The following is a 12,328-nucleotide window of genomic DNA, read 5'->3' on the forward strand; positions in this document are numbered from 1 at the left end:
GGACATCATCCCTGTGACTGAAAGATTCCTCACTTATAATTTGAATGAATTTGAAGACTTACTTGCAAGAGTCATAGACATCCGGAATTTGTGTGACATCATACCGGCTGCAAAATAAATAGAAATATATTTAGTTCCTTCTAAGTTTAGTCAATCTCAGAATTTATATTCATGATTTTGCCAAAGTAAGAAAAATACATAGCAAAATACATTTCTGCTTGATCATGTACAGGTTGCTACTCATTTTAAAAATCTACGTACTTTTTTCTTTCATTATATAAGTCTCTCTCAAGCTTCTTCCAACGTGCAAACATCAAGAGGAAGCTTTCACTACCACAAGGAAATCCAGCAGCTATTCGAGTTACATCAATTGTTGTTTTACCAAGGGCCTTTGCTTGGTCATAGTGAGGGAGCACAGTGTATGAACTTGTCACAAGCTTCTCATCTTCATCCTCAGCTAGTAGCTTCACTTGTGTGGTTATCTTCTTTGTCAAGTTAACCTATTAAGAAACTCATATAAATCTTTATAAATTTTCCTATTCAGGAAGCACATTCTGTAACAACATAAAAAATATTAAACAATGAAAAACAGATTAGTTCATACCATTTTACCATAACAGTTAAACATGACTCATATTAAAACAATCTAAAGTTTTCCTAACCTAAAAGCTTGCAATATCAAAAATTAGTATTATAAATTCCAAGGCTCCACAGGAAAAGACAAATAAATACTTAAAGGCAAGGAATCTATTTTTGTGTACATTTCCATACTACTGACACCAGCAAGGGCATGAGTAACACAATGATGTGCGGACATACTGTCCACTGCCACTCCAAATGTGTTGGTACTCTTGCCAGCACAGGAAAACAATCACTGCAGGCCTGCAAGTCCAGCTTGTACAATCCCTTGTTGAATTTAGGTTAGAGGGAAGCCAATTAGAATAATGATTGTTATCTTATATGCAATCTCCTAAATCATGCAACCTCACCTGCAGAGTGCCTCTACAAAAGAGTATCGTACTTTTCATCAACTTGTTCCTCAAAAATAACATCTTCTTCCTTTCTTTCCACCAGCACTTTTATTCCATCTTATTTTTCAATTTTGATAATCCTGCTTACAGAGATTTTTCTGTCACCTCTAATTCAGTTTTTTAAGAAAAAGAGGACAGAAAGTGGACTTTCCATCTTGCCCATAATTGGGAAAATGCAATATCCACTTGAGGAGCATCCAACTTAGACTGAATAAACATGTCTATTCAATGGGTTTAACAGAGTCATACATTGTTTCCCACGTACAATTATAAGTCATTACAATTGTAGATTAATAAATAAACAAAACAAGTGGAACAGAAATTTTGCTCTTAGAGCAAAATACGTCATCACTGTTCATCACTGTTCATATATGAGAATTCCTTGTCTGAAAAGTGCTATCTTGCCAAAGATATCTTGCTGTTAGAGCATTGTGCTAGTGGCTGTACAATTTGTATGAATGAAGCCAAAGTCCAAAACATTATGGAACAGAAATTTCTGACGAAGGTTATGGAGTTACGGGAAATTGGCACATAATAGTGGGTTACAGTAAGCCATCCTGCTGATGGAAAAGGCTGGCCTTCGAAGTGGTCTGGGAAGTACCAGGCAACAGGATTGAGGAAATCATGTTACGTCATCTGGTTATACACTTTATCACTCAAAGTTCAGGTTGATGCTTCAGACTATGCTCTTGGAAAGGTCTTGATGCAGGAGGATACAATAGTTGCTTATGAAAAGCAGATGGCAATACAAATGGATTCTATTCTCTGCATGATGATATGACTATAGTCATGCATTGCTCGCGAACATGGTAACACTATCTCTTTGGATCATGATTTGTGGTATGGAACAAACATCAGATTACTTGCAAACACAAAAGAAATCTCTAAATTAGGCTCATTAAAAAGATATTCTCATCGAGTTTGTTATGGTGTAGAAGTATGCCTTAAAGTGAAGAGGGGCACCATGGTTAACAAAGAGAAGTCAGCAACATGCATAAAGTTACATGCATGTTAATTTAAGTTCACAAAATCAGCAAGTGCACAATGCCACATACATGAAAACCATGCAAGGCTGCATCACATGAACAGAGAAAGGAAAGGTCAAGAACCTAGAGGGTCACATTAGACTGACAGGTTTTCTAAACATCAGATTGAAAGAAGTGAAACTTGGGTTTGTTCATACGAGAAGATCCATTTGTTATTCCATTTTAACTGTCCAAGTCCATGTGGTTAGCTGAACAGACCAATAGTTTACAGTATTATCACTGATGAACCAACCAACTTTCTAACCAAGTAATTTATGCAGACTAGAAGTCCTAATGGCCCATAATGCTTATGTTCACATATTAGAAATTGGTTGCTCAAATATGTAAATGCAAAAGCCCACTGACACCATCGAGGTCATCTGCAAGTGATACAGATGCAGCGAGCTTAATTTGTTCACTATGCCACAGCCACTGTCTTTAATGTCTATTCCTAATTGACTGGGGTTGCATGGAATGCACCATATGTCACTTTTTGGTCCACATGCCTGAATAAAGAATGTAACAACCTAGCAACCTACTTGCCTAGTTAACTATGTGAAGCGGGTTAAAATATAGTCCAAAATGGAAAGCACAAGTTGTTCATATTAACCACTCATCTCCATATGTAGGAAAACAAACTGAATCCCTGCTATTCATGCAAGTAACGTAGGATTCTAAGTATTATGAGGCGATCTGGTAAACACCATTATGCTCAAAACTGTCCCTAGGACAGGATTCACCCCGATGGACTGAAATTTCCAATTTCCAATTTCAATTTCCAATAAATCCTGCCCAACAAGCAAGAATGCTCCAACGCAAAACAGGTTCCCACCGAGGAGTGCCATTTCACATACCAGATCCATATTGGTCTTTGTCGGTACAGACCCATTGGTACCAGTGTATCAACACAACAGGCGACAAGACGAGGAGAAACTAAGGCATCTTTTATGGGCATGCCCATAAAAAGAATGATAAAAAATGTAGGCACAACCAAAATTGGAGATTCCATAGAGAAAAGCCTACAATATAGTTGAGAAAAAAATTAAAAGCACAATATTGAGTCAAAACAAGGTACCAAAGGCCGAAGAAGTTGAGAAGCCTTATCAGGCAGACCAGCACCATCAAACATCCATGGAAATTCTGAACCACCATTTTTGTCTATAGCTTTCCCTTCAGAAGTTATAATTTCATGTAATCGGGCCTGCACGGTTCAAAGGGAAGAAAAAAGGAAAAACAAGCCTCAAAAGCTTATGATAACTTTCTTATGAAACATAGTGATCTATATTGCATGGTTGAAATTTAAAAGATATGCAGAAGAGTTAATTTTTGGTCATATATAGTTATATACTATATCAAATTTTAGAACAGAACAATGGTATGCCTGTCCAGCAATTTATAATCTTGAACTAGTTTCAGTGGAGTAAGGAAACAAATTTATAATCTAGAACCAATTTATAAATGCCTCCAACCAGGATTATGCCTGTTCAGCATCCATGAATGATTAGGAAACGTGGAAAACATAGACCCTCCGGGATTGATCATGGATCATTCCTGATGTGTGGTGGGGCTTATCAATTGACCAATTGTATTGCTTGTGGGCTCAATGAAAGGGGTCGATCAAGGATTTTCAACCTTTCTATTGCCAAGAAATTGTGAGGATTTGAAGAGGAGAGTTGATTCCGAGACTTGCATTGTCATGTGTTCAATTCCTCACAGGAAGCATAGAAGAAAGTTTTAGCTTATAAAGGAACCACAACACTGAAAATAATCCATGATTTGATCATTTCCAGCAATAAACAGGGTCATTTCATCAACAATCATATCACATTAATATACATACGTAACACATAACTTATACCTACTAGGGTATGCTTACTGTTTTTTTCTTTTATTTTCTATATTACCAAATGACCAGATGATCTGTAGACTCTCCTTTTGACAGCTCACTTAGACCAAAACTAGAAATATTGTATTGTAATCTATTCTTTAATCCAACTTCTAAAATAAGTGCTAACACTAATTTATGTGGTGGTGGAATAATAAATTAGTTTAATTCAAAGACACCAGGGAATGAAAGCCATTCTTGGGCAATTAAGATATCACACATCAGTTAACCTATATGGCTAGGTGTTGTAGCTTATAAGTTTTCATCTTCATGGACTTGTTCTTTTATATCCTTTTAATGATCTTCATGTTAAATAACGTTAGAAGCATTCTTTGACAAGTGCATGTAATAAGGTTGAACTTCTATGGCAATCACCACTAGAATGTTTTCTGTTGAATGTTTATAGCCAGATGCAACACATTAGCTCTGTTGGTACAACCCATACATATCATGTGAATAGTTATAAATTCAATCATGGTAACTAAAAGTACTTTAGAGAAGAATAATGAACATTGCTAATGTTAAATCTCAAGGAATGGCCAAAATAATCAGGCTAATACTATTAAGCACAGATTTCCTAGTTTCGTGGTTCTATAATAACTAAAAGCCAATACCGATAAGTTCTCTTCTTTATCATTAACTTATCATAAAAGTGTAATATAATCTGACAAAAATAAACATTGTTAGACATAACAAAACCAACCTTAGCTTCGTCCATCTCAACACTAGCATCTTCTAGTCCATCCAACATGGAAGAGTCTTTACTAACAAGTGAAACCTAAGAACAAAAGACATTCTTAATGTAAAATAGGACAAATATATAATGGCAGACAATAAACAGAAATGCTGGATACTAACCAAAATTGGTGTTAGCTGCCCCTCCAGATCAAGAAGGCCTTTTGCAAATGCAGCTGCTGACATCTGCAACAAATTTGGTGTAAATTCTAATCATAATGTGGTATATATATGATTAGTAGAAAGCCACTAATCACTTTCTTAAGAATGCAACAATCATAAAGAAATATCAAGTACAAGGAAAGTATAAAACTATATAGAAGAGTTACACAAATATTGACAAAGTTAAGAAGAATAGCAAAGGCATTCAGACACATAAAAAGTACCTGAACACGGCCCTCATCTGAACTGTATATCTTTAGATCATGCCGGTAAGTGCTATGCAGGCGAAGTAAGCCAGTGCCTTCACCTAAATGTTACAGGCAAACAGAGATTGAGGTGTCAGTCATCGACGATTTTAGCACATAACTCAACAAAACTATGTCACATATTAATTTAAGAATATTGACTATGAAGAACTTTTACCGAAGGAAATCTATCCGATAGGAATTGCACACAATAATTTATTTCTGTTCAAGATAACATTCAGAGAAATTGTACACTTCTTCAGAATCATACTGTGACTCCACAGTATACAATATCAACTGATCTGATATGATACACATTATACACAACCCATATCAGTACAGTCCAAGGCCGACTTGGTTTTGTTTGCTTTTAGCATTAATACAAGAAATGAATAGGAAATGATGCAAAGTCTTCAATTTTGGTTGTTCCTCAAGGATTTATCAATCTCTAAAAAAGAAAACAAAAAGGAAGGAGGAAGGAGGAATGAGAGATGAGGTAGATAGTTGCCATAAGTGACAACAATAGGCACAGGAAGAGAAGAGGAGAAAGCAGAGAAGGAAAGACAATACACCTGTGAAATTATTATTCTATAATAGAGATTTGAAAGGCTCACTGTACTGTGGTGTGTCGCTCGGTACAGATGGTATGTATTGGTCCGATAGGGGACTGATATAGGTGGTACATCGATACACCGCTCATGTACTATGTGTAAACATGCTCGATATGGCTCGGTACAGTTTGATCCGTACCATATCAACAATTGGTTGGTACATCGGTACAAACCAGTAAGGCAAACCATGATTTTTTTAAAATCCCAACCTTGAATATCTGATTTAAAAGAGCCCCACTAATTCTGACCATATCACTGAAGCTGGTATTGTGAGCCTTGGTGGAACCTGAATAATATAACATGATTTTCACAAAAGTAGGTTATATTCACATGCTAACCTGAAAAACTGCATCTTAAATTTTTGAACTTAAGATGCTTGAATAGTATAACCAAAGGCAGTATACAGTCATGGACTAGAAATAAATTAGATGTCTTCTACCCTATAAGCACCATCTTAAAGCTCTATGTTCTTGGATTTAATCCAGTACATAAAAGCTCTCTCATGCAGGATTTTAAATTTAATGACCAAGGTGCATACCAATGATTGTTAAAATGCTTTGGCCAAATGGTATACTTTAACATGGCATCCGTAATGGCTAGAATAGGTTCTTCCCGAGACAACAAAATTTTGTCTCATGCTTATGGCATGAATTACTATGCTTACACAATCCCAATATCATACACCTTTAGCAAGGACTGAAACTGAAGCCCATGCTTTCATGATTACTTGCTTTCTTTCCACAAGGAAATAAGAAGCACGCCAGAGTGTGAAGCTATATGAAAGCAAACAATGAGAAAGTCTCTCTTGTTTACAGGAATAAGATAGATCCAACCTTTGTCATTAAGTTAATCATGGTCCTATAAAAGTCTGCTGCCACATGAAAAAATCATGACTCATAGACAGTACTAATTGCAAAGAAGATTTAAGTCCTAGATCTAAGGGACTAGTTGTTTAAGTAGAAGATATAAATCCCAAATCTGATCTGATCCTAATCTAAATCTCTTTCATTTAGACCTCATTTAGGGCTTGATTTACAAAGATCAAACCTTGATTCTTGTATATCTAAGCTAGATCCATTTGGACCTAGGCAACAACTTCGTTCAACGAACTGTTCATCGCTTTTGCATTATTGTACCGAGACATGACAGCATGTTTTGCCTTAGTTTTTGTGTGTTTTGCTTGTAAAAATGTATGTTCGAACAGGTTGCAGCGCTGCAATGCGATCGCTAGCTGCGCCGGGCCGAACTACCCAAAACAGCTCCGTTTTTGCGTGTCATGGCTTGTTTTTTGCAAGCCGCAGCTCAAGCAAAACGTCAGTCATCTCAGCACCTTGGAACCCCCTGAGTGGCACAGGGCTGGATGGGGCTTCGGTATATTGTCGGACATTGAAAAATCTCCACAAGTTCGCACGTTAACTTGACGAGAACTTGCCTTTGGGCCCGACACCCGGTGAGCAGTTGTTTGTGGACTTGCAACTGTTCGTTCTACCTTCTAAAGTCCTTGTTTTCCTCCTTCCTCTCTTTTCTCCTGTGCACACAATGTGCTTGCTGAATTGCTTGTAAAGCTTCCCCTTTTGCGAGACGTCGGGACTTGTCCGTCGCTCGTTCTTCGAACTAATCAACTTTCTCTTTTATAGGTCCTTCGGGACCTGAGTGAGGTTACAAATTGGCTGACCCTTTGCGGACGCATATCGCAAGGGTGCGTCACGACTTAGGCAATATCAGCTAAGTCCGAAGAGTTTGCGCAAGGGTGCTTCGCGACTTAGGCAACTCAAGCTAAGTTCGCGTCTTGGCCGCAAGGGTGCCTTACGACTTAGGCAATTCTAGCTAAGTCCGTGACACTTTGTCATTAAGTTAATCATGGCCCTATAAAAGTCTGCTGCCACATGAAAAAATCATGACTCATAGATAGTACTAACTGTAAAGAAGATTTAAGTCCCAGATCTAAGGGACTAGTTGTTTAAGTAGAAGATATAAATCCCAAATCTGATCTGATCCTAATCTAAATCTCTTTCATTTAGACCTCATTTAGGGCTTGATTTACAAAGATCAAACCTTGATTCTTGTATATCTAAGTTAGATCCATTTGGACCTAGGCGACAACTTCGTTCAACGAACCATTCATCGCTTTTGCATGCTTGTACCGAGACATGACAGCATGTTTGGACTTAGTTTTTATGTGTTTTACTTGTAAAAATGCATGTTCGAACAGGTTGCAGCACTGTAGTGCGACCGCTCGCCGCGCCGGGCCGAACTACCCAAAACAACTTCGTTTTTGCATGCCACGGCTTGTTTTCTACAAGCCGCAGCTGCAAGCAAAACGTCAGCCATCTCAGTACCCTAGAACCCCCCGGGTGGCACAGGGTTAGATGGGGCTTCGGTATATTGTCGGGCGTTGAAAAATCTCGACAAGTTCGCACGTTAACTTGACGGGAACTTGCCTTTGCACCCGACACCCGGTGAGCAATTGTTTATGGACTTGCAACTGTTCGTTCGACCTTCTAAAGTCTTTGTTTTGCTCCTTCCTCTCTTTTCTCCTGTGCACACAAGGTGCTTACTGAATTGCTTGTAAAGCTTCCCCTTTTGCGAGACGTCGGGACTTGTCCGTCACTCGTTCTTCGAACTAATCAACTTTCTCTTTTACAAGTCCTTCGGGACCTGAGTGAGGTTACAAATTGGCTGACCCTTTGCAGACGCATATCGCAAGGGTGCGTCACTATTTAGGCAATCACAGCTAAGTCCAAAGAGTTGGCGCAAGGGTGCTTCGCGACTTAGGCAACTCAAGCTAAGTTCGCGTCTTGGCCGCAAGGGTGCCTCACAACTTAGGCAATTCTAGCCAAGTCCATGACACTTTGTAATTAAGTTAATCATGGTCCTATAAAAGTCTACTGCCACATGAAAAAATCATGACTCATAGATAGTACTAATTGCAAAGAAGATTTAAGTCCCAGATCTAAGGGACTAGTTGTTTAAGTAGAAGATATAAATCCCAAATCTGATCTGATCCTAATCTAAATCTCTTTCATTTAGACCTCATTTAGGGCTTGATTTACAAAGATCAAACCTTCATTCTTGTATATCTAAGCTAGATCCATTTGGACCTAGGCAACCATTACGATCACGTTATTGCATCAGTGTCACACTCTTAACCAATATCAGATGCCACGAGAGTAGTTTTATACATGGGTCCTGTAGGCATTTTTTATCTATCAACAGATACATTATATGGAGGATCCCAATCGACTGTGGATTCACATCAATCATTTTGGTGATAGGAGAAGGTGTATGCGTTAATTTTACATCTAATAATAATAGAACTTCTTTCTATGTACATGTGTTTTCTTGTGATTCTTATCGGAATATATATTTCAATTTGTATTTGTCAAGAAAAATCGAGAAAGAATCCTAGCTTAGAGTTTGTACAGGTCCCGTTTTCGAATTTTAATTTCTTACATAAAAATACCAAACTAGGATTTGAGAACTTTCTGCTCAGTCTTGTCAAGGCATAGAAAGATTGATTTTATTAGAGATTTAACTGCACCTTTATAACATAAGCAAGGGACAAGAGAACAGACAACATAACATGGATTAGCTGATACAAGAATTCATGGCAAGAGTCAAAACAGTTAAGGAAACATATATTAGTAAATAATATGATAGCAGATTTATATGTGGACAAAGTAATTCCACTAAATCTGTCGGCAGAAAGCAAAGATTAATTACACAAGTATATGGGAATTCCCATATCATTCAAAAGAAAGCAAGCTTTTGCACAATAAAATGATCAAAGCATATACCACATTCCAAATGAAGTTAGAACTATGAGAAGTATTACCATCAAAATCAATGGGCCATTGTTGAATGCTCTACAAATAACACTAAAATGACCAAGAAATATGGGAAAATATGAGTCATTCATCAGTTGTAGGTTAATGTTTATAAAGAAAAGCTCTTTTATAAATATATGTCATATAAACCAACCATGTTCGTAATGCACAATCAACAATGATTGTATAGCATGGGAAAATAGATGTATTCATCCAGGGAAGGAAAGGAAAATGGAACCAATAGAAGCAAAAAAATAATGCTTATGCCTTGCAGATGTGCATTACATGTGAATAAGAGCTTCATGCACAAGGAAAAATGAGAATCCAAGGAATAATAATTTGATGTGATGACTACAGATAATTAGCAAAATTTAACACTGGCAGAAAGGAATGTGATTTCTTCCAAGACGGTATAATACGGGTGATACGTATCGGTCCATCCAATGATCAATAGAAACTGATCCATTGCACTTATATGGGAGGACACCATATCAGAGGCCATTGCACTTAATAGCAAAAGACAGTAGAGTATTAATAGTATAAAATGCACAAATAAGGAAAAAGGGGATATGACATTCAAGAGAGATAGATGAATGATATAATATGCTAATTGATATACATAGAGAAAGTTAAGAAATCAAAATAATCCCATGCTGATTACCATTATATTAAATAATTAAAATAATCATATGATCGAAGGTTCGTCATACCTTGGCATACTGCCCGGTAATGTTAGTATGTGTCGGTCCGATAGGAGACTGATATAGGCGATGCATATCGATTTGTCAATACGCCCATCGTACCCATGTGTCAGTATATCGATATGGTTCGGTATGTACTATACCGATGGCCAATTGGTACACTGGTATGGACCAATAAGGCCAACCATAATATGACCTACATATGGGCCTCTTTTTCTTTTTTACATACGATCTCATATTTTAAATATCCAGTAATTCTATTCCTAGCAATGGTAACATAACATGACTCCTTGAAGCTATTAACTAATTATATAAGTAATTTTCAAGTTCCTCATGGGGATATCAAAACTAAGAAGATGAAACAAAAATCAAAAGCACTGAAGAATGGTTAAGAAAAGGGAAAAAGGAAGGGTAGGGGGCCAAAGTTAACAAGGTGGGCCCAAGAATGTCAGTGTGAAAGTAGGGCTCACCATATAACAAACAGCAGATGACAAGATATTAGGTCTACAGCTCATCATACAAGGGATAAAAAGCCTTGAAGTCAAATTATGGATGCTGGACCCTTCATGAACCAGGCCAGAGAAGGTTTAAATCACAAAAAAGCCACTCGACATAAAAGGGTATAACCAGTTAACCACATTCTTTTGACCTATCCAAGGCTTCTAGTAGGAGAATACCTACACAATAGGTTGCAAGGACTCATACCAAGATGTGCTAAGGGTGCCATGCCAAGTTAGTTGAGGAACTAAAACAGGGTCTTTTGCCATGCAAAGGGTATGCCAATATGCCCTTGGAAATAAGGGCACCATGCCAATATGCTCCATCAGCACAGGACATGAAAAACCCTACCACTATATCCAAGTACTCAAATGATTTCAGCACAAGAACAATGATACATATTGGGACAACTTTCTCGGTGCGTGATGTATTTTGAGATCAGAGAGGTGTCAATGATGACTAAATGATTAACCATATTCCATAATCCTTATGCTTCAATGAATAGTACCAGCAACATGCTAATGCATAAATTGATATCATTTCTATGGATATCATTGAGACCAAGGTTCGTTGTACTGCAGCATATAGCTCGGTACAAGTGGTATATACCAGTCCAATAGGGGATTGTTACAGGTGGTATATCGATATGCCCTCATGTACCATATGTCGATATGCTTAGTACGGCTTGGTGCAGCTCAGTATGTACCGTACCGATAATTGGTCGGTACACTGGTACGGACCAATAAGACGAGCCATGATTGAGAGTTTGAGACACTTATATTTAAAGTGGTTCTATGGTTTGCTTGGACCTGATGGTCTATTAGGTCAACAGCACGAGCCATGACGTGTCTTCCAACACTGTGCTTACTTAATACTTTAAAGAAGTTCCACTGCATGTGATGGTGTACTGTCATGGACTATTCGCACAGGCCACAACTTGTGAAATATTGTCCATGCCGTTGTCTACCTTAATGGTTCGTTCATGCCTTAGGAGCATGTATAGGACTTGTATGTATAGTGTGGGTTTTTAGACTATTTAAGGCTTGCAGGGTTCACGAGCGATCATAACATGAAGGCAAAACTATCCAAAGGAAAGGAGCCTCTAGCCCATAAATTGTAGGGTTTTTTACTCATGCAGAGAAGGGACACAAAAAGGCCAGTCACATCAACATCTTGGAACCTCCCAAGTCGTATAGAGCTAGATGGGTTTTCATATTAGTTCCCAATCACACGAGCACTTGAGCGCAAGGACTTGATACCAAGGATTGAAATTTTATACCATACCGGAGTTTCGAGCTTGCTCGGTATGGTACAATATTGTGTACTGAGTGGTACGCCAAGGCATACCGAGCGGTACACCTAATTTAGGCGTAAAATCCTTCGAAAATACCTGAAAATAAAAAAAAGGTTAGAATAGGGTTTTTAAGTTAGAAATAAATATAGTAACAATATAAGTTTAGCAAAACCAATGTAAATTAGGTAAGAATAGTATCACATATCTTTTTCAGACTTTGAGGAATAGCCTTGTACAAGGTTCGTATTTCGGTCCATTACGGTCTTATGTAAATATTGAAATATTTACAGAAAAATCATTTGAATTGTCAATTC

The 12,328-nt window shown here is 37.7% G+C and overlaps 1 protein-coding gene across 10 annotated transcripts in view; it reads right to left on the reverse strand.

The window, feature by feature from the left end:
- Window positions 1-12,328, reverse strand: part of LOC103981915 (inositol hexakisphosphate and diphosphoinositol-pentakisphosphate kinase VIP2) — a 98,139-nt gene that overhangs the window by 15,643 nt on the left and 70,168 nt on the right. For all 10 annotated transcript variants that reach the window (XM_009398674.3, XM_065104370.1, XM_009398675.3 and 7 more), the window contains 6 exons: window positions 5,063-5,145; window positions 4,800-4,862; window positions 4,645-4,719; window positions 3,132-3,257; window positions 262-500; window positions 63-107 (listed from right to left, as the gene is read on the reverse strand). In XM_009398674.3, the coding sequence (XP_009396949.2) occupies window positions 63-107; window positions 262-500; window positions 3,132-3,257; window positions 4,645-4,719; window positions 4,800-4,862; window positions 5,063-5,145 (631 nt within the window). The remainder of the gene's footprint in view (window positions 1-62; window positions 108-261; window positions 501-3,131; window positions 3,258-4,644; window positions 4,720-4,799; window positions 4,863-5,062; window positions 5,146-12,328) is intronic.

The sequence above is a fragment of the Musa acuminata genome, chromosome BXJ2-4 (assembly GCF_036884655.1).
Source record: "Musa acuminata AAA Group cultivar baxijiao chromosome BXJ2-4, Cavendish_Baxijiao_AAA, whole genome shotgun sequence".
NCBI classification, from domain to species: Eukaryota; Viridiplantae; Streptophyta; class Magnoliopsida; order Zingiberales; family Musaceae; genus Musa; species Musa acuminata.